The 23,960-nt window shown below is 40.0% G+C and overlaps 1 protein-coding gene across 1 annotated transcript in view; it reads right to left on the reverse strand.

Moving 5' to 3' along the window:
• Nucleotides 1-23,306, reverse strand: part of WDR43 (WD repeat domain 43) — a 49,740-nt gene extending 26,434 nt beyond the window's left edge. Inside the window, exons 1-4 of the mRNA XM_057558144.1 lie at nt 23,042-23,306; nt 16,277-16,414; nt 12,157-12,278; nt 254-374 (exon numbers count right to left, since the gene is read on the reverse strand). Of these exons, the coding sequence (XP_057414127.1) occupies nt 254-374; nt 12,157-12,278; nt 16,277-16,414; nt 23,042-23,266 (606 nt within the window). The 5' untranslated portion in view covers nt 23,267-23,306. The remainder of the gene's footprint in view (nt 1-253; nt 375-12,156; nt 12,279-16,276; nt 16,415-23,041) is intronic.
• Nucleotides 23,307-23,960: the final 654 nt, after the last annotated feature.

The raw sequence follows: 23,960 nt of genomic DNA on the forward strand, positions 1-23,960 counted from the left end.
TAAAGATACTTAATTCAAATTCCACTCATTTCATTTTCCATTTACATTCATTCTTCCAATGCATGCAAAAAGGACATGTCTAATCTATTTAACAGACTTGGAGGACTACTTCTGTCTATTAATTGTACTATTTCATATGCTTGAAAATAACACATCTGTATTCTTAAAACAATATTCTTCGGCTCAGACTTCTGCCTTTCGCCATACTTATTCTAGACAACTGTTATGCTTACAACTAATTTGATTCACTCACTCTGTAGAGTTCTTTGGTCTCCAAAACCCATAGTTTGATTGTTCGACCAGCTGAAAGCAACATCTTTCCATCTGGGCTGATACACAGAGAACTGACGCTGCTATTATCACCTTTCCATTTGCTGTATTGTGAAGAGAAATAAAAACATCTCAATGAATGGGGAGGAAACTTAACTCAAAGCAAAAAGAAAACAAAAGGCAAACTAGGCATTACAAATACCACTCAAGGGGCTTCCCTGGTGGTGCAGTGGTTAAGAATCCGCCTGCCAATGCAGGGGACACGGGTTCGAGCCCTGGTCCAGGAAGATCCCACATGCCATGGGGCAACTAAGCCCGTGTACCACAACTACTGAGCCTGTGCTCTAGAGCCCACGAGCCACAACTACTGAAGCCCGTGCGCCTAGAGCCTGTGCTCCACAACAAGAGAAGCCACCACAATGAGAAGCCCACGCACCACAACAAAGAGTAGCCCAGCTTTCCGCAACGAGAGAAAAAAAAAAAATACCACTCAAGGTTCTATGCCAAACTGCATTCCCTAAAATCTTGACTCAGGTAACCAACCTTGGACATATCACCAAGGTAATGCTTCCCCAATAGGACAGAGAATCTCAAGAGGTACCAGGAAATGGGTTGATAAGAGTTATAAGAAGGTAAAACGGGTAGTTGTGTCTCCCGTGATCCATGAGGTGATTCTGTTAATGCCCAGGGAACTACCATGCTGGCTGGACCTCTACAAACCTATCCTATCCCCTCCATAGTTCCTGCATTCTCTGGAAGGCTGAGAATTTAATTTACTTAGTAACACAAATGATCTCTCAACCTACAGTACAAAAAGGTTATTTCTACCCCAAATCCACAAATATATGCCCCTAGCTGATAGAATAAAATATATTAGGTATAATGATCCCTTTCTAATACCACAAATATGATTAACAGCAAGAGTCTTTGCAAACTGTTGCATACGTTAATGCTATTTATAAGCAACAAGGAGCCTGGCTTGGCTATTCACTTATAAAATCAAGAAGTAACAGTAGCGGGACTTGCCTGGTGGCAAGCACAGGGAGTCCCATACAGAATAAACCCTAGGAAAAACACACCAAGACACATATTAACCAAACTAACAAAATTTCCGCCTACCAATGCAGGGGACACGGGTCCAAGCCCTGGTCCAGGAAGATCCCACATGCCATGGAGCAACTAAGCCTGTGCGCCACAACTACTGAGCCTGCGCTCTAGAGCCCGTGAGCCACAACTACTGAAGCCCGTGTGCCTAGAGCCTGTGCTCCACAACAAGAAGCCACCGCGGTGAGAAGCCACGCACCGCAACGAAGACTAGCCCCTTCTCGCTGCAACTAGAGAAAGTGCACGTGCAGCAACAAAGAACCAATGCAGCCAAAAATAAATTAATTTAAAAAAAAAACAAAAAAAAACAGAAGTAACAGGAGCAATCTTCTTACGAAAAAAGGTTAATTCTAAAGTGAAAGAAAACATATTGCTCTGCCAGTCACATTGGAATATGTCAAATTACTCATTTGGAAAAACAAAATTAGATTCCTGTCTTATATTACATACACACTAAACTTAATAACTTAAACCAAAACTAATTGATTAAAAATAAGTATTAAAAAAATACTTATGAGAAAGTTTTTATAATCATGGGGTTAGGAAAAGCCTTCCAAAGCAATTACAAACAAAGAATCACAAAGGAAGAAAATAATCAAGTTTAATTAAATAAAACTCTGTACCACAAAATAAGTCATAAAATTAAAAGCAAAAGGCTAAGAGAAAAAAATCAAAAATATATAGGCGAAGAGTAAGTGTGGAGGCGGAGTCAAGATGGCGGTGTGGGAAGAGGCAGAGTTAGCTTCTCCCCACAACTAGGGCGCCTGCTGGCCACTGGTGGGGGACTCTGACACCCAAGGAGAGGGGAGGAACCCCAAGGTGAACCGGTAGGACGCAGGGGGACTGGGTGGGGGAGAAGTGGAGGCCAGACAGGATCGGCACCCCTGAGGCCGGGGAGATCAAGAGGCAGGCTGGAGGGACTCTCGGGCAAGAGCCGGAGAGGAGCAGAGGGCCATAACCTGGCCCACTCGGGCAAAGGAGGCTGCTGAGCTCCCAGGCTGGTACCCCCACCTCCAAAGCCCCGTCTAGGTCTCCTGGGTCCTTGGGGGCATAGGAAGGAGGCTGAGGGGAGAACTGGAGAGGCAGGCGGGAGGGGCCTTCCCAGATCGGAAGAGCAGGAGAGGACAGGAAGGCGTGTGTCCTGCCCACTTGAGCCCAGGAGGCCTGCTGGGCTCCCAGATGAGGTCCCCTGCCCTCTGAGACCAAGCCCCACCCCCCATAGTCCCCAGGGCCTTTTCCAGCCCTGTGGGACCTGAGCATTGGCCCCTCCCAGCACCCAAACCCTGCCCTTGCTTAGGCCCTGCCCTCCACAGCCAAGGCTTTCCCCCCACCCCTTTCTTTTTCCCTCCTCTTTTTTACTACTCTGATATTGATGTCCCTTCCGATTGTTGATTCATCTTCTATATTCTTTCTAACATAACTGTTAGTTTCCTAGTCTAATTTTATTTTTTACTTTGTTATTGTTGTCTTTTTTTTTGTTTGTTTTGCCGCCCCAGGCGGCTTGCAGAATCATGGTTCACGAGCCTGGGGTCAGGCCGAAGCTCCTGCGGTGGGAGCTCCGAGTCTTAACCACTGGACTAACAGAGAACCTCAGACCCCAGGGAATATTCACTGGAGTGAGGTCTCACAGAGGTCCTCATCTCAGCATCAAGACCCAGCTCTACCCAATAGCCTACAAACCCCAGAGATGGAAACCTCAGGCCAAACAACCAGTAAGACAGGAACACAATCCCACTCATTAAAAAAAAAAAAAAGTCACATATGAAGGAGCAAGTAAAAACCTACAAGACCAAATAAATGAAGAGGAAATAAGCAATCTACCTGAAAAAGCATTCAGAGTAATGATAGTAATGATGACCTGGAATCTCAGAAATAGAATGGAGGCACAGATTGAGAAAATACAAGAAATGTTTAAAACAAAGATCTAGAAAACTAAAAAACAAACAAACAGAGATGAACAACATAATAGCTGAAATGAAAAATACACTAGAAGGAATCAATAACAGAATAACTGAGGCAGAAGAACGAATAAGTGAGCTGGAAGACAAAATGGTAGAAATAACTGTCGAAGAGCAGAATAAAGAAAAAAGAATGAAAGAACTGAAGACAATTTCAGAGACCTCTGGGACAACAGTAAACGCACCAACATTCGAATTATAGGGGTCCCAGAAGAAGAAGAGAAAAAGAAAGGGTCTGAGAAATTATTTGAAGAGATTATAGTGGAAAACTTCCCTAACATGGGAAAGGAAATAGTCACCAAAGTCCAGGAAGCACAGGGAGTCCGATACAGAATAAACCCTAGGAAAAACACACCAAGACACATATTAACCAAACTAAAAAAAATTAAATTCAAAGAAAAAATATTAAAAGCACCAAGGGAAAAACAAAAAATAACATACAAAGGAATTCCATAAGGTTATCAGCTGATTTTTCAGTGGGAACGCTACAGGCCGCAAGGGAGTGGCAGGATATACTTAAAGTGATGAAAGAGAAAATCCTACAGCTAAGATCACTCTACCCAGCAAGGATCTCATTCAGATTCGATGGAGAAGTCAAGAGCTTTTCAGACAAGCAAAAGGTAAAAGAATTCAGCACCACCAAAGCAGCTTTACAACAAACGCTAAAGAAAGTTCTCTAAGTGGGAAACACAGGAGAAGAAAAAGACCCACAAAAACAAACCCAAAACAATTAAGAAAATGGTAATAGGAACATACATATCGATAATAACCTTGAACGTAAATGGATTAAATGCCCCGACCAAAAGACACAGACTGGCTGAATGGATACAAAACAAGACCCATATATATGCTGTCTACAAGAGACCCACTTCAGACCTAGGGACACATACAGACTGAAAATTAAGGGATGGAAAAAGATATTCCATGCAAATGGAAATCAAAAGAAAGCTGGAGTAGCAATACTCATATCAGATAAAACAGACTAAAATAAAGACTGTGAAAAAGATAAGAAGGGACACTACATAATGATCAAAGGATCAATCCAAGAAGAAGATATAACAAATATAAATGTTTATGCACCCAACATATAGGAGCACCTCAATATATAAGGCAAATGCTAACAACCATGAAAGGAGAAATTGACAGTAACAAGTAATAGTAGGGGACTTCAACACCCCACTTACACCAATGGACAGATCATCCAAACAGAAAATACATAAGGAAACACAAGCTTTAAATGACACAATAAACCAAATAGATCTAATTGATATTTATAGAACATTCCACCCAAAAGTGGCAGAATACACTTTCTTCTCATGTGTACATGGAACATCCTCCATCTTGGGTCACAAATCAAGCCTCGGAAAATTTGAGAAAATTGAAATCGTATCCAGTATCTTTTCTGACCACAATGCTATGAGACTGGAAATCAATTACAGGAAAATAACTGTAAAAAACACAAATACATGGAGGCTAAACTGTGTGCTAATAAATAACCAAGAGATCACTGAAGAAATCAAAGAAGAAATTTAAAAAAACATGGAAACAAATGACAATGAAAACACGACGACCCAAAGCCTATGGGGCACAGCAAAAGCAGTTCTAAGAGGGAAGGTTATAGCAATACAATCTCACCTCAAGAAACAAGAAAAATCTCAAATAAACAATCTAACCCCACACTTAAAACAACTAGAGAAAGAAGAACAAAGAAAACCCAAAGTCAGTAGAGGGAAAGAAATCATAAAGATCAAAGCAGAAATAAATGAAACAGAATCGAAGAAAACAATAGCAAAGATCAATAAAACTAAAACCTGGTTCTTTGAGAAGATAAACAAAATTGATAAACCCTTTGCCAGACTCATCAAGAAAAAAAGGGAGAGGATGCAAATCAATAAAATTAGAAATGAAAAAGGAGAAATCACAACTGATACTGCAGAAATACAAAAGATTATAAGAGACTACTACAAACAACTATATGCCAATAAAACGGACAACCACGAAGAAATGGACAAACTCTTGAAAGGTACAATTTTGCAAGACTGAATCAGGAAGAATTAGAAAATCTACACAGACCTATCACAGTAATGAAACTGAAACCGTAATTAAAAATATTCCAACAAACAAAAGTCCAGGACCAGATGTCTTCACAGGTGAATTCTATCAAACATTTAGAGAAGAGCTAACACTGATCCTTCTCAAACTCTTCCAAAAAACTGCAGACACAGAAACACTCCCAAATTCATTCTACAAAGCTACCATCACCCTGATACCAAAACCAGAAAAAGTTATCACAAGAAAACTATAGACCAATATCACTGATGAACATAGATGCAAAAATACTGAACAAAATACTAGCAAACAGAATCCAACAGCACATTAAAAAAGGATCAAACACCATGATCAAGTGGGATCTATCCCAGGGATGAAAGGATTCGTCAATATACGCAAATCAATCAATGTGACACACCACATTAACAAATTAAGGAATAAAAACCATATGATCATCTCAATAGATGCAGAAAAAGCTTTTGACAAAATTCAACACTGATTTATGATAAACTCTCCAGAAAATGGGCATAGAGGAACCTACCTCAATATAATAAAGGCCACATAAGACAAACCCACAGAAAGCATCACAGTCAACGGTGAAAAACTGAAAGCAACCACTAAGATCAGGAACAAGACAAGGATGTCCACTCTCGCCGCTCTTATTCAACATAGTTTTGGAAGTCCTAGCCACAGAAATCAGAGAAGAAAAAGAAATAAAAGGAATACAAATTGGAAAAGAAGAAGTAAAACTGTCACTGTTTGCAGATGACATGATACTATACATAGAGAATCCTAAAGATGCCACCAGAAAACTACTAGAGCTCATCAAGGAATTTGGTAAAGTTGCAGGATACAAAATTAATGCACAGAAATCTCTTGCATTCCTATACACTAATGAAAAATCTGAAAGAGAAATTAAGGAAACACTCCCATTTACCATTGCAACAAAAAGAATAAAATACCTAGGAATAAACCTGCCTAAGGAGGTGAAAAACTTGTACTCAGAAAACTATAAAACACCGATGAAAGAAATCAGAGATGACATAAACAGATGGAGAAATATATCCATGTTCTTGGACTGGAAGAATCAACATTGTGAAAATGACTATACTATCCAAAGCAATCTACAGATTCAGTGCAATCCCTATCAAACTACCAATGGCATTCTTCACAGAATTAGAACAAAAATTTTTACAATTTGTATGGAAACACAAAAGACCCTGAATAGCCAAAGCAATCTTGAGAAAGAAAAATGGAGTTGGAGGAATGAGCCGCCCCGACTTTAAACTATACCACAAAGCTACAGTAATCAAGACAGTATGGTACTGGCACAAAAACAGAAATATAGATCAATGGTACAAGATAGAATGCCTAGAGATAAAACCACGCACATATGGGCACCTAATTTACGACAAAGGAAGTAAGAACATACAATGGAGGAAAGACAGCCTCTTCAATAAGTGGTGCTGGGAAAACTAGACAGCTACATGTAAAAGAATGAAATTAGAACACTACCTAACACAATACACAAAAATAAACTCCAAATGGATTAAAGACTTAAATGTAAGACCAGACACTACAAAACTCTTAGAGGAAAACAGGAAAAACACTGACATGAACCACAGCAAGATCTTTTTGACCAACCTCCTAGAGTAATGGAAATAAAAACAAAAATAAAATGGGACTTAATTAAACTTAAAAGCTTTTGCACAGCAAAGGAAACCATGAACAAGACAAAAAGACAACCCTCAGAATGGAGAAAATATTTGCAAATGAAACAACAGACAAGGGATTAATATCCAAAACATACAAACAGCTCATGGAGCTCAATATCAAAAAAACAAACAATCCAGTTAAAAAATGGGCAGAAGATCTAAATAGACATTTCACCAAGGAAGACATACAGATGGCCAAGAGGCACATGAAAAGATTCTCAACATCACTAATTATTGGAGAAATGCAAATCAAAACTACAATGAGGTATCACCTCATGCCATCCAGAATGGCCATTATCAAAAAATCTAGAAACAATAAATGCTGGAAAGGGTGTGGTGAAAAGGGAACCCTCCTGCACTGTTGGTGGGGATGTAAATTGATACAACCACTATGGAAAACACTATGGAGGTTCCTTAAAAAACTAAAAATAGAATTACCATATGACCCAGCAATCCCACTACTGGGCATATACCCAGAGAAAACCATAATTCAAAAAGACACATGTACCATAATGTTCACTGCAGCACTATTTACTATAGCCAGGACATGGAACCAACCTAAATGTCCATCGACAGATGAATGGGTAAAGAGCCATTAAAATAAACCAAATTGAGTTATTTGTAGTGAGGTGGATGGACCTAGAGTCTCCTAATACAGAGTGAAGTAAGTCAGAAAGAAAAAAACAAGTACCGTATGCTAACACATATATATGGAATCTAAAAAAAAGTTGTACTGATGAACCTAGTTGCAGGGAAGGAATAAAGAGACAGACATAGAAAATGGACTTGAGGACATGGGGTAGGAGGGTGAAGCTGGGGCGAAGTGAGAGTAGCATCGACATATATACACTACCGAATGTAAAATAGTTGGCTGGTGGGAAGCAGCAGCATAGCACAGGGAGATCGGCTTGGTGCTTCGCAATGACCTAGAGGGGTGGGATGGAGAGGAGGGGAGGGAGGCTCAAGAGGGAGGGGATATGGGGACAAGTGTATGTATATGGCTGATTAGCTTTGTTGTGCAACAGAAACTAACACAGTATTGTGAAGTAATTATACTCCAATAAAGATCTATTAAAAAAAAAAGAAAAAAATATATAGGCAAAGAATTAATACTCAGAATACATAAATAGCTCTTTATATTCAAGAAAGAACTCGAGTTTAAAAAAAACTCAAAATAAAAATAGACAAAGGATATATAAACAAGCAATTCACAGAAGAAATACAACTTGTCAATAAAGATGGAAACACCCAACCTCACCAATAATCAAGGAAATGCAACAATAATGTATGAGAACTTTTCCTTTACCCTCACTGGTTCCTAACATTCTTGACAATTTCTCACCAATTCCCAGAGCTTCAACACTCACCTGTATTCCTTATTCAACAGCTACTCACTGAATTGACACAAGACATGATCACCATCCTGACAAGCTTCCTGAATCTACTTCACCAATGAGCACTGAAAAGGCCAGCACAGAGCCAACACCACCACACCCCTGTCCCCCGTTACCTGTGTAACCCTCCTCCATCAGCAGAACCTGGGAACTTGTTAGAATTCCCAAGCCCCGACCTAGACCTACTAAATCAGATCTGTAAACACATATAACATATGTGCACATTAAAGCTTGAAAAGCACTCGATCAGAAGATTCCTCTCTGGGAAATGTGACAGGTTCCAGAGGAATGACCTACATATCCTGATACTGAAGGTCTCCCAATCACTCTACAAATGAAGCCCAGCAACTGAGCCACACACCCACAATGGCTTTCCAATCAGCTTTTTAATGTTTCATTTTTGAAAAACAACAGGCAGCCAAGGATCTCCAGTCACTTGAAGAATGCCTTTAACATGAAAGAAACCAAAATCAAACAAAAATCAAAACATTCTCAAGAGGGAGATGATAAAAAGTAAAAAAGTTTAAATCCTATAATATCTTCAGAGAGTTAGAAAATATTATACGCATGACAGAAACATGACGCAACAAAAAAGAAATACTCAAAGAACGAAAAACAGCTCCCAGAAGTTAAAAATTTAATTAGAGAAACTTAAAAATTCAATACAAGATTTAGAAGGTGAAATTGAAGCAATTTCCCAGGTAACAGAAGAAAAAGACAAAAGAGAAAATGAAATAAGGTAAGAAACCTAAAGGATTAGTCCAGGAGATATAACACCTAAATAACAGTATGTAGTATAAGAGAAAGATCAAAGAAAAGAGAAGGAATGAAATTATCAAATACACAGTATAAGAAGAATGCAGAACATGAATTCCCAGGCTAAATGGTCCCTCAAGTGTCAACATAATTCACTGACTAAAGAAAAAAAAACACAGGATATTTTAAAATATAAAAATAATTAACAATGAAAGCCAAAAAACCAACAAACCAATGCTTCAAAATCCTGAGGGGAGGGCTTCCCTGGTGGCGCAGTGGTTAAGAATCCGCCTGCCGATGCAGGGGACACAGGTTCGAGCCCTGGTCTGGGAAGATCCCACATGCAGAGGAGCAACTAAGCCCACGCGCCACAACTACTGAGCCTGCGCTCTAGAGCCCGCGAGCCACAACTACTGAAGCCCAAGCGCCTAGAGCCCGTGCTCCGCAACAAGAGAAGCCACTGCAATGAGAAGCCTGCGCACCACAACAAAGAGTAACCCCCTGCTCACCGCAACTAGCGAAAGCCCGCGCACGGCAACAAAGACCCAACGCAGCCAAAAATAAATAATTAAATAAATAAATTTTAAAAAAAAATCCTGAGGGGAATTATTTCCAACCCAAAAGTCTGTATCTTCAAATTATCAATCAACTGTGAGGATAGAATAAAGACACTGGAAGACATGGATGGTAAATTTATTGAGATTTTGCTTGTCTTCCAGGAAGCTACCAATTTGTGTCACCAAAAAGAAGGAATAAACCAACAAAGAGAAAAATGGGATCCAGGAAACAGAGGTTCCATCTGACAGGAAAATCTTCAAGATGATGAAAGGAAATCTCAGGATAATCACTGAAAGAAGGCAGAGAAGTCCTCCAAGAAATAAATGAAACTGGAGGGAAGCCTCCAAAGATTAAATAACTGATTGATTAACTGATGTGTCTGAAAATAAATGAGATTTACACTACTGCAGGAATGAGACTGAACTAATGACGGGTATATACAAAACTAAGCAAATGAACAATAAAGCAATTATAAACCCCAAGAAAAGCAAAATTTTGTGCCAAAAGTTAATATAAACAGTACAGTCCAAGTCTCATCTGTAACAATATTTAAGTAGGCATAATGTGAACAATGAATACTGCTTAATCAAAGTGTGACATTAAAATATCGGGAAAATGGGGACAGAAAAAGGTAGAGGCTAAGAGCTAAATCTTCATCTTCCATAGTAGGAAATCAACAGATAATACCTAAAATGGAAAATAAAATCAGTTAACTATAGCGTAAGAATGCCAAGAATGAAACTGGAAACAAAATATTGTATGAGACAGCACAGTTTGGATGAAAGCTCAGGCTGTGATTCAACCTATTTCTTAACTATAAAACAGGGATGGAGACCACCTCGCAGTGTTACAAATACAATACTGTGCATAACACGTTGAACGGTGCCTTGAACATTAGTCCCTATGTGAAGGAAGTGGCTTGGTGAACTCTCATCCAGACAGCATTTAAAAGTACAGCTGCATGGGCCCAACCCCTGACCTAGTGGATGAGAATCTCCACAGGCGTCTCTTTACAACTATGAGTATGGAAACTACCACCACAGGTAAATGGAATGCACTTACTGAACCTCTAGGCAAATGATTATTCTCTGCACCTCCAGCCCCAAACCCTCCTTAAAATTCTAAGCCTCTATCAGCACCCCTTCTGCTGGGACTTGCCTTTCATGTGTTATTTCAAATTCAATCTGCTTAAAAACTCTAAAACCACTTCCCTCTTCTGAGTTTCTATTAACTACACCACTAGACACCTAGTAAGTTCAGAAAGCTGAAAACTTAGTTACATTTTATTTAACTCCTTTCTTCACTCAATAGCACCCCCTCCCCCAATCCTACCCAAGATTCTTCTTGGTTGGTACCTTTTCCATTCTTCCTTCCCACTCTTACCATCCTATGCCCAGACTATTACAACCACCACCCGGGATCTAGCTTCTCTGCCTGTGAACTAGCTCTTTCCCATATATTTTACACAGTGCTAGCACATTTTCTTCCTAAAGCATTATTTTGGTTACTCTGTTCCCAAGACATTGACCTTCAGGTCTCATGCTTACCAAACAGAATCTAAAATTCCACAAAAGAAGTTTGACTACAGTAGAAAAACACTGTGCCAGAATTCAAGACAGCAAGATTAGAACTCCCCTGCCACTTATTAGCTGTAAGACCATGGGCATCATTATCGTCCTTAGGGTCCTCATCCACATAAGTTCAACCACATTCAACTGTCCACATTCATTGAGCATCTACTATGCAGTCAATCACAGGATTAGGTGCTTGAACTAGAAGAGCTGTCTGAGATTTTTATCTATGACACTTAAGGCCAGACTCTCTTATAAGATACTTTGGCTCATATCCTCCACCAGCCATTATTCCCTAATATGGGCCTCCTCTAAATTCCTCTACTGGGTTCCAAGTAAATCTTTAACTTCCCTTTCTCTTAGCCTTTGTTCCTGCCACATCCCCACCCCACCTTCCTTTCCCCACCCTCAAAAGGATTCTCCCACCCTCTTCTTTCCAAATCTTACCTCTCCTAGAAGACCCAGTTGAAATCCCTTCTCTTCCACCAGGCCTTCCCAACACTACCCTACTCATTTGACCAGTAATTACTTGCTACCTTATGGCATCTCTTGTGCAGTTATTTTACTCTTGTACCATTATTTAACTTTTATGTATTAAAATCTTCCATGTCCAATTTGATTAAATGTTCCTTGAGAACAGTCTATAACCTTACTAGTGTCTACATTCCCCAGTGTCCAATATCAAACTTTACTTATATCAAGAATATAGTCTTGATTTGTCAAACTCTAATGCATTCCCAAACAGTAACCAAGTTACCCCAGAACCATCAATGTTACTCACCACTTTACTTTGCACGTCTGTGTGTTCCATTCCACAATATGTTTATCATCTGAACAACTATATAAACAGCCATTGTCTTGATGCCACTGTATGCAATTGACTTTGTTGTCATGTCCACCACTCTGCAGATTTAAAAAAAAATTAAAAGAAAAAAAATAAAGCTCATCTGATATGACAATATGCACCCTAGAATCATTACTAAACACTTAACTAAAATGCTAGGCCTTAACCTAACTAAAAAAGCCTATCCATTAACCTAACTAAAATGCATCTATCCATTTCCAACATCAAAAATGAGATAAATCTTCTATAACTTTATCAAATGTTAACTTTCCCTTCTGCTGCTGCTGGAAAAACATACTTCTACATCGTAAGTCAAAGGACACTAGTCCTAAATGCCACCTGCTTTTGACAGGAATGCCAGCACTAAGCATGATAAAATACTTCATGTACAGTGGCAAAAAGTTTGGGACACTTGAGTGAACTAATAAAGTCAAATCTTAAAGGGTTTAAAATCATGTCTAGTTAAAGCTATCCTTGAAAATCCCTTTGTACCAAAACTATCTCTCAACTTTAAAAATCAATGTTCCTTCAGGGAAATACTAAATGTTTCCTTGTGTTGTAGCTCATACCATATGAATGAAACTTTAAACATACTCAGCATAGCAAGATGCTCGCTCACTCAGAGGCACACAGGAATGGAGACATCAACTGGGAAAGAGCAAATTCAAGTCTCCCGTCTCACACACATTCCAGGACAAGTTCATTCAGCAGAATTAAGGTGCTAAATCACCTACACTGTGAGCAATTATTGTTTTCAGTCTTTCCATCTGAATTCACATTAAATAAACATACAATGAGTCACCACTGTGTACATATCTAAGCATAAAACTCAAAAAATCACTACTTCTATCATACAGATTGCTCCCACCTCAAAACAAAAATGTGTATTTTCTAATAAATTTATTTATTTTTTGGCTGCGTTGGGTCTTTGTTGCTGTGTGCGGGCTTTCTCTAGTTGCGGTGAGTGCAGTCTACTCTCCGTTGCAGTGCACAGGCTTCTTATTGTGGCAGCTTCTCTTGTTGCGGAGCATGGGATCTAGGAGCATGGGCTTTCAGTAGTTGTGGTGCACGGCTCAGTAGTTGTGGCTCACAGGCTCTAGAACACAGGTTCAGTAGTTGTGGCACACTGGCTTAGCTGCTCCGTGGCATGTGGGATCTGCCCAGACTAGCGCTCGAACCCGTGTCCCCTGCATTGGCAGGCGGATTCTTAACCACTGCGCCACCAGGGAAATCCAAAAGAAAAATATTTTTAAAGGCTAAGTTCAGTTACTTCCCTTCCTTCCTAGCAGCTATCTACTCAAAGAACTAAGTCCTACATTATAGCCACACACACAAAGAACTGAACAAAGGATATGAACAGATAAATTCCATAGAAAGAATTCAGTAAGAAAATTTTTAGAAGTTAGTAATTCAAGAGATACAAAGCAAAACAAAGTAACATTTTCAGTCTGTTCATCTGCCAATTTGTTTAGCATTATAATATCCACCCTGGTAAGATTACAGGGCACTATCATAGGTTGCTAGGGGCTAGCGTACCTTTTTGGAAAGCAATCTAGCAAGTGTCCACTCATTCATTAGTTACTCATTCAACAAACATTTACTCAATACCAATTACATGCCAGGCACTACAAGAGGCACTTTCAATATATAATTACGTCTAAATCTCAAAGTCATGCAACGTAGGTTATATAATACTGAAGAGATGAGAAGTTAAATTACTTATCCTTGATCATATAACTAGGATTCAACCTCAGGATAGACTAGTTCCAAAGCCTGGGCCCTTTCTGCCTCACCACATCATCCCAACACTCCTTGCCCTGACCCTCTTGGTTCCTTTCTAATAAACTCATTCCCTGTTAAAGATTTATATATAATCCTGGGAGGTATCCAACTGATCTAAAAAGGAGTTCTAGGCTCCATCAGCATCATGTCTGCAGCCACAGTAACTGAGTAAAGCAGCTATCACAGTGCACCAGATACTAGGTACCTACTGACCACAGAAAACTGACCAAATCAAAGGATGGGACCCAAACTAGGTGGGGTAAAAGCCCACATGAGGACCACACTCAACTTGGAGGAAGGAGGAATAAAGGGAGATTTCCTTTACATATACCTCTGAATGCTTTCAATTTTTTTCAGTTGTATATTATTTTTATAATCTTTAATATAAAAACAAGTGATATATTTTTATTTTTATTTTTTTAATAAATTTATTTATTTTTGGCTGCGTTAGGTCTTCATTGCTGCGCATGGGCTTTCTCTAGTTGCGGCGAGCAGGGGCTACTCTTCGTTGCCGTGCGCGGGCTTCTCATTGCGGTGGCTTCTCTTGTTGCAGAGCACGGGGTCTAGGCACGTGGGCTTCAGTAGTTGTGGCATGCGGGGTCAGCAGTTGTGGCTCACGGGCTCCAGAGCGCAGGCTCAGTAGTTATGGTGCAAAGGCTTAGTTGCTCCGTGGCATGTGGGATCTTCCCAGACCAGGGCTCGAAGCCGTGTCCCCTGCATTGGCAGGCGGATTCTTAACCACTGCACCACCAGGTAAGTCCCAGCAAGTGATATATTTTTAAATGCAGATTTAAAATCAGATAAAAATTTTCACCTATCAAATTAGCTGGGATTTTTTTGTGTTAGTCTTACTGTTGTTTTAATGGAATAATCAACGATGGCAAAAACACTACTGAAATACATGTACCGTCCTTCCACTGCTGATACAAGTACAAATTAGAAAAGTTTTCAGAAAATTTTTATACTATGTATAAAAAGGCTTAACACTCACACCTTTGACTCATTAATTACAGGTTAGTAATTCTGGGAACCCGTGTAAGAAGAAAAGAGTTTTGTAACAAAAAAATCGGAAACTACCTAAATGGTCAGTAACAGTTAAACCACCAATAGACTACCCCATTTACAGGATTTTATGCAGTCACTGAAAATGTTTGTAACTAGTTCTCGACAAATATGAAAATTACTCATGTTGTAATTTAATGGAAAATATCAGAATACAAAATAAATGAACAGACAGAACCCAACTGTATTTTTTAAACATATGCATAAAGCAAAGAAATATGCAATCTATCAAAAGAGGATGTCTCGGTGATAAACTTAGGTACAATTGTTTTCCCTTTTCAACTTCAGGTAGTTCCAAATTGTCTATGGATAGATGTTACTTAAAAGAGAAAACATTCTTTTCTTCATATATACAGAAAGCATTCCTATATACAGACAGGAGTTAAGTGAACACCAAAAACATACTGTAGTAGACACTGTCTGAAATAAATTATGCCAGTTAAGTTACTGTCTTGCAGCACCAAGCCCTCACTTCTCTGCTCTGGACGCTGGGGCTCTGCAAACCCCATTTCTGCTTTGCCAGCCGGATCGTTAGTAGGCTCCCCCAATAAGGGTGCAGGAGGGAGACAAGGCTGGAGGAGGAACAATGAGGTGTTCCTTCCTGTCTCCCAGTTTGCATCACCCCAACATTTCTTCACCCCAGCAGGCGCAATCCTTTCGGCAGCAGCTGAACCCAATATGCAGTTTTTTCAACACTTGGAGAACCATCAGCTGCCTGATGGTTCATCAGTCTCATGAGCTGCCTTCAGAGACACCAGCAGTCAGCTAAAACCCCCTCCTCAGAGGTCTGGACCGCAAGTCTATGGGGCCACTCTCCCTCAAGAGACATCAGCACAGAGAGCAATACCTGCTTCTCAAAGGTCTGAGTTTCAGCAACAATTCCACCACCTCCCTCGTTCCCTAGCCCTGGAGGTGGTGCGCTCCTTCTGCAGCTGCTGTCTGTGATACTCAGAATTCTTTCTACCCTTTCTTATTTTAAGCCTAGTCAATAGTTCTTCACACTCTTCATATCCTGACCTACAATAATGACTAAGTTACCTATCACAGCTTTAACAAATATTACCATTCAAAATTTTAAATATGGAAGGGGCAGAAAAATGCCCCCATACTGCAGATCCAAAGCATATCCTGAGCTGCTTTGTTTTTAATAAATCTCTAATAATCAGTTTCCTGTCATCTCTCTTTTATATAAAATACACACACACATACTTACTATCAATTTACTGTGTAATTCTCCTTTTACTGTACTGTATAATAAAATACTACCAACTGCTGTACCAAGAGCCAACAAATCAACCTGGTTACTTGTCCCTATAGCTTCTGATTTCCTTTTTTTCCTCTGTGGACCTTCCTGGAAAAAAAAGAAAAAACAATTTTTTATTTTATTATTTCAAACACTGAGACATCATTAATGCATAAATGCAAATGCCCACTAGCCCACAAATGAATGTGACTGCTTCTAAGAAATTTTTTTTTAAAGTGGAGATGTGATTTGCTCTCAGATGATTTCTTTCTCACTACTTAGAAAATAATCACTCCAATGGGAAGAACTCATAATACTCTGTCCCCATCTCCTATCTCTCTGAAAAGACGGCAAATAGGATAACAGAGTATGCTCTCGGTAGTATTCTACTCTTAACAGGTCCAAACAGCCTCAATGCTGCTTCCACTTCTCAGAAACCAACCATTCCCAACAGGTCCAAATGAAGCCTCCACTCCGACGCAAAGAGATCACAGATCCATACACAAGCAGCCAAGGCTTTCCCCTTCCCCTCTCCCCCAAAATCTTTCCTTGCATTCTAGCTTCATTTTCAAGAAAAGGGACTCTAATGTTTTTATATTTATAAACATACAATTACTTCATTTAAGAGTCAAAAAGTGGTTGCAACTCGTACAGCAGTGCAAAGCACACACTAGAGAGGTTGCTCCAGTGACTCTTTAAGGGTCAGTATGAAAGTTCCATGTTGTCTTCGTGATTCTAATGACTTAAGAGGCACAAGTTTCAATATAGTGTCAAACAGCCCAAGACTTCTTTAATTCAAAAAATGAAACTAACAGCTCTTGTCTATCCGTCAGAAAGACAACCAATTGATCACAACATTAGAGTACTACTTTAGAGTTTATAATGCTGAATAATAATTTACAATTTTAGAACTTTTCTTCCATATGTTTAGAATTTTTTAAAATTAAAGCTTGCTAGCCTATGTTTTAGCATAAAGAAGTTCTGAGAAATCCATTCTTTTAGTGTAAAAGAGACCAATATTACAGAAAAGAGAACATTTTCTCCATAGTGGAAGATCTTTGCTCCACAGCACAAAAAAGCAGCCCAGGATACATAAAATCTGCCCAACCCAGAAAACCACCAATGAAAACTACGATGTTACCAGTGCATAAAGAAAATCAAGGAGCAGATTTATAAGGCATTTTCCATTTTTTTTCTCTTAGTTATCCTCTAGAGATGTTACATTTGAAGAACTTGATTCATTGGATACTCTAAGTCAACAAAAAGTTAAAAAGATTTAACAAAAAATAAGATAACTTTAAATACAGAAAAAATAATGAACATTTTGCAAGTCCTGAGAAATGTATCTACATTAATAAACTCAAAAGAGAAGTCACAATTAATAACTAAAGTATAAAAATGTCTGATGGTCCCCTCAGTAACATTTCTTAGTCAGGAAGTGTCCTAGGCCCCACCTTCAGTTACATGAATTTCTAAAGCCGCCTCTGAATGATTCCAGAGTGCAAATGTGGTTTCTGCATAAGGTTATGGACACAAATTTCAGGCAAGGTCAATAGAGGAAATTATACCAACCTACTACTACCTCATCAGAAAACTCTCCTCTGAAAGATTCTAGAAAGTATTTCTTCTATTCTTGGTTTTCCCAAAATCAAATTAAAATTATCTACAATGAGGTTTCTAACATATGAAACATAGGCTGGTCCAAATATGTATATGTTTTTCTGCAGATGTGAATTTGCATTAAAAAGCACAAAGAAATTTTAGAAATTAAACGTTAACATATTCAAAGCCCTGATTTCCCTATCAGCAAAATCTCTATTTTTGGGAGAAGCAAGCAGAGGCTAGTGGTAGGAGTATCACAGAATCTATGCCCAATTTTGAGGATCACTGGTCTAAACCTAAATAATAATCCAATTAATTAACCTCAAAAAACTAATAACTCATGTATGTTTTCTCTGAGTTGGATGATCTTTTTAAAAATAACTTCCCATTCAGCAGGATGTGCATGTCCAAAAAAGGAACACATCAACCAGATAAGAAGTTTATATAACCAGTGTGCATTTTAGTGAAATCTAATATTTTAACTATTACCCCATTACTAAATATTTCTGAAACCAAGAGTTTAGTGGTACTGATGATTACAGATTATGACAGACTTCTGTTGGCATTTTCTATCAGAACCTGTTATTTCTGTGATCAAAAATTTCAATACTCCCCAGAGAAGAGTAAATCAAAAAAACTGTTTGGCATTCAAAAGCATCCACAATTTGCCTCCAAACCACCTTTTCCAGTCTTATTTCCAATTCCATCCTTATATTACATTCCCTAATCACGAATACACTTTCCCATTTGCTTTTCCCTCTTTTGGGAGGGGCCTTTTTCTATCCGTCTCAATTTTCAATTTGGTTAAAAATCGATCCTTGCTTCAAGGTCCACCTCAAATATGATCTCTCCACAAACACCTCTTCTTTCTCTTATGACACAAGTCACGCTCTGCTCTGCATTACAGACACAGTATATCTGAATTGTCTGTATTTCTTCTTTAATGTCTTAGTCATACTGCTTTGATTCATGTCATGTGCACATTAATTACATGTGTAAATATATAAAGTAATGAAAAGGGTAGGCTAAAAATTTAGTTCATATATCTGTGATCAGAAAATCTGAGTTCCAGGGAACTCCCTGGAGGTCAAGTGGTTAGGACTCTGGCGCTTTCACTGCAGGGGCCCAGGTTCGATCCCTGGTCAGGGAACAAAGATCCCACAAGCCTCGTGGCGTGACAAAAAAAAAGAAAAAAAAGAAAAAAAGAAAATCTGAGTTCCAGAAAGTACCAGGAATGAAGACCAAAAGGATTTGGTCTATTACTTAGACTAAAGAGTCTTTTCCAATGTGAAAGGCTGACCGAGCTAAGCAATAAATGCCAACAGCAGTCTCAAGAAAGCAGTATTTGATCTAGAAGGCAATCAGAAGGCTGAATGAGTCTAAATGTGCATGATTTATAAAAGCAAGGCATAGTACAAATTAAGTGAAGACAGAGAGAAAAAGCACATCCAGGTGATGAGAAATCTGATTTTGATCAATTAAGCCCTGACTCTAGACTAAGATCCCAGAGTAAGAAAAGAGTTTACGTGGAAAGCCAATACACACACACTCATAAAAACATGTGTATATAGCTGAAACAAGTTTCACCAAAAAACTTATCCTTTACCATGCAAAATACACTCTAATATTGTCTACTTCATCTTTGTAATGCTGTCACAACCCACTAAATCTATTTCACAATCAACTAATGGTTCAAAACCTATTTTTGAAAAATACTGACCTCTAGTCACTGAAAATTATGGCAAAGTTTCAAGTTTCACTCTGCAATTAGTCTCCTATGCCATTTCTTGGCCTATCTTACTGTCACTTACTCTAGCAAATGTCTAAGTTTCATGGGTAACAATGAACAAAATGTGTGCATTTTACATGTAATTACGTACAGTATTTACATCAAAAACAAATTCTAATACACAGGAACTTCTACTTCTGCCAATAAGATTTAATAGGCAAACCATAGCCTTTTGAAGTTTAAACACTGGAGAGACCTTAAGACAGAGCATTATACAGGAACACAACTGGATTGTGCTGCGTCCCTAAGGGTTAGGACTGGGGATGCTCACATTTTTCCTAGAAACATCCTTAATGCTACTGTGCTTGCCCTGTCCAATGCCTGAAATGCCATGTGCTTCCTTTAATAAGCACTAAGATATATGGGGTCATTTTAACTGCAGTGACAGCAAAGTAACATAAATGCATTTACTGTGGTAGCCAGTCTGTTTCTTCAGGGCTCTACAGCAGTTAGAGAAGGAAAAATTGAAAAGTTTGGATCTTAAAGAAGCAATGAAATAGCAGGGTCAGTTCCTGGGTAGCTCAGCCACTTACTGTGCGCCTCTAGCGTATCATTTAACATCTCAGCCCCAGTTTACACACATAAACCTGAGGAACTCTAAAAACAGCATCCATGCATAGTCCATCAATCCAGCTCCTTGCACTTTTCTCATCATCTGAGGTCCTCTTCCCCCCAGACTCCATCACCCAAATAAAATGCTCAGCTATATAATATATACAAAAATCTTCTAATAACTATTGTGACATAAATGCAAAGAATTATAATCATTTTGTGACCAAGAACAAGGAGCAATCTAATTTTTCTAAAAATTTATGAACCACTGCTTTAGCTCCTGTTACCCAAGAAACCCAGCACCAACTCATTTTTCTCCACTTATAAGAGTAATGTCACCAAACTTTGTCCTTGGGTGGCAAACTGCCAGTTACTGAACCAGATGCAGAATACTCCTACAAACTGATTTACATGTAAAATAAGGGCTTAAGAGAGCATCTTAAAACTTAAGTGGCAAGGATCATAACCCAGGGACCTGGGAGCAAAGGTAGAAAATGAAGAGTGATTTGTAGCAACCACTATCTTTAAAAATCACATCCTCCCAACTCTCAATTCTGTGACTCAAGATCTAAGGTTACAGTAAGAGCACTGGACCAGGAGTCAAAGTACTTTGACTCTAGTGGCCACAGCTACTTCATTGGTTAATAAGGCTTTGGTGAAGTCATTTAAACTTTCTTAGTTCTGATTCTCAGTTTTTTAAAAATGTAACAATTATAGGGCATTTCACAGAGTCAGGTGACTAAAGTGAGAGCATACAAGTAAAAGGATACTGAAACCTCTAAGAACTTTTTTTTTTAATGTAGCCCAACTCTTTTTCAAGGAGGCCTCCAAAAGTAAAGTGACTTGCTCAATGTGACAAAACAAGTTTGAGTCCTGGATATGAAACCAAACCTAGATATTTTTCTATTGTATCAGACTGCTATAAATAATCCAAAACTGACTTTTAACAGGAAATTTAAGACCAGGCAAAAGTTTTACTCCTGAGACACACAATATGATTGTAAGTCAAGAGAAAATCAAGTGGGTGACAAATATCTGCCAGCCTAATATGAATGATTTGTTCCAGATAATAGAGAGTTAAGCTCTAAATACCTGCATTCTAGTGCTGCTTCCATTTTTGGTTTTTTGCAAGTTGCTTAATTTTCCAAAGCCTCAGTTTCTTCTTCACGAACAAAGCAAAAAGTTAGTCTTTATCTACCTTGCAGGACTAACCATGCAAATAAGAGGTAATAACAACAATTAACACTTGCAGCATTTACATACCAAGAACTACTCTAAATGCTTTATGCATCATTAAGTATGTTAACCTTCACAACCACTCTACGAGGTGAGTACTATTATTCCCATTTAGAAGCACAATTCCTACGATGAAGCCAAGCTTGGGTTCAAAGCTAGGAAGTATAGTTTGGGTCCATGCATCTAACCACTGCTCCACATTTCCTCTCACCATTAGAATTATTAACACTTTACAAGACCGTCAAAATACAAACACAGAAATTTGAAAAGGAGAAATATGCAGAGGGCTGTCATCTTAACGACAACTGATTTTTTCTAAAGTCCTAGTTTTGTGCTTGACTTAAGGGCCCTGATAAGGTCTCTTTAGTGATCAACAGGAGTCACTTCATCTAGAAACTATGAAAATCAAGCTTAAGATCTGAAAAACACCTCAACATACTCATCCAAAGTATAACAAGTTAGATGTATCCCTACTTTCAACCTAAAAAGTTAGCGGAAAGTTTCCTAGGATAGTCAGGTGGAGTTAAGATCTATACTAAATACTAACTTTTTTTTCCTTTTTTTGTGTGTATGTGTTTAAACACTAACTTTTTAAGGTTTACACACAGTGTCAGCTAAATACCACACAACTCAATACCTGATGCTTCCAAATCACACTGCACTGATTCGGGTTGGCTACCTTATAAATGCAGTTCCCACGTGCGTGTGAATTAGTGCAGATGTAGCCAAGTGACTCCACAGTGAATGACATCTTTCATTGAGTCCCTAAGAGTGAAAAGCCTTCCCTAACTCAGCAGTGCCCCGTGTAAGAGAAACTCCACCTGGACTCACGTTCGTTAGGTTAAACTACAACTTCACTTTACCTCCACATCCTAATGCAGACTTCAGACTTGGGGAAAAGGGGATGTATAAAGGGGGAGCCGAGCAGATGTTAAAATTTTAAAAGCAAGAAGGTTCAGATAGCTTAGAATGGAAACGAGCCTGGGAAAAGTCAACACTTTCAAATAGTCTCACATCCTGGACGTGGAAGAGAACACGTGGTGAGCCGGCCCCCAAGGGTGGGGGGTGGAGGGGGGTGTCCGGAAGCAAGGAAATAGACTTGTTCATTCTAACTGCCCAGCCCAAGGCTGATGAGCTGGGTAGGGGTCGGAGAAGAACAATACAGCCCCAAGGTGGGGCTCTATCAAAAGCCAGAGCTCTGAAAAGCGCAAGCAGGAGAGCCAGGCCTGGTAGCAGAAAGCCGCCCCTGGGGGACCCGGGGCCTCGGCGAACATGGCGGCCCCCGCGACGGCTGGGCCCAGACCGCATGGAGCCGGCCAGGAGGGCTCCAGTCCGCTGCCCGTCGGATCCGGCCGCGCCCTCTCTCGTTGCCCTCAGGACAGGCCACACACGGGGCTGACGGCGTGGGCCCAGAGCGCGCCTCCACCGCGGTCGGTGCCTCCTCGCCCCGGGCCTCGGAGGGCCACGCGCGATGCTGGACCGCGCGCCGCCGAGCCGCGAAGCGCTGAGGCTGATCCTGAGCGGCCACCCGCCCCGCGCCATCCAGCTCGCTTTACCTTGGCCTGCAGCCGCGCTGGCGCCCAGGCCAGGCAGGTGCAGGTACCGCTGAGGTGCGCGGAAGGCACGTACTCTTGGTGCAGCCGGTTGTTGGCTGTCTCCCACACTCTCAGGTGACCGTCGGTAGACGCTAAAGCGAAATAGGCCTGGCTTTGCGGGGAGAAGGCGCAGGGTACCCCCGCGGGAGAAAAGGGTTCCGCAACACCTCCACCACCCGCCGCCATTGCTGCTCTGGCTCCGCGGCAGCCACGTGTTCGCCTGTGCGCAGGCGCACCCGTACGGGGCGGGGCCTGGAGGGAGGAAGTGGGGCGGAGGGAGTGCAGGGAGCAGAGGGAGTGGCTCTTCGCGACGCAAGCGAGCGTTGGACGGCCTACCTGTGGACGGTGGCCCGGTGGGCTCAGTACTAACTTGTTCTGGGGACGTGTGGAGGGGCTTGACAAGACTCCTTCCTTTAAAAAAAAAAGAAAGAAAAAGGTTTGGGGTTTCTTTTTTTTAATTTAAATAACATGATTGAACGAAGTGTTTGAAAGAAATGTTCACTTATAATTCCGTGATTGTGACAACTGCTTCCATTTTTCCTTATCCACTTACAGGCTGTAATCATGTGTTCACATAACAATTTATTCAATCATAACAGTGTTAAAGTAACGGTGGGAGAGGCTATTCCCTCTTCTTTCGTCAAGATTTATCCCATGTTACTGCACCAAATAGACAGTTTAAAGTCTCCGTAACATTTCACCAAATCTATGCATTCTGATTCAAGAAATGCCAGCTACTGTTCAGCCCACACACAGCTTACTGACCAGCAGGAAAGCCATAAAACACTACCCTCTGGGCCATGGGAGACTCTTGAGTCTTTTACAAGTAGGGAAAGCCATGGTAAAATTTGCAGTTTATGTTATTTGGAAAGACATAAAC

This window comes from Balaenoptera acutorostrata, chromosome 12 (assembly GCF_949987535.1).
Source record: "Balaenoptera acutorostrata chromosome 12, mBalAcu1.1, whole genome shotgun sequence".
Classification (NCBI taxonomy): Eukaryota; Metazoa; Chordata; class Mammalia; order Artiodactyla; family Balaenopteridae; genus Balaenoptera; species Balaenoptera acutorostrata.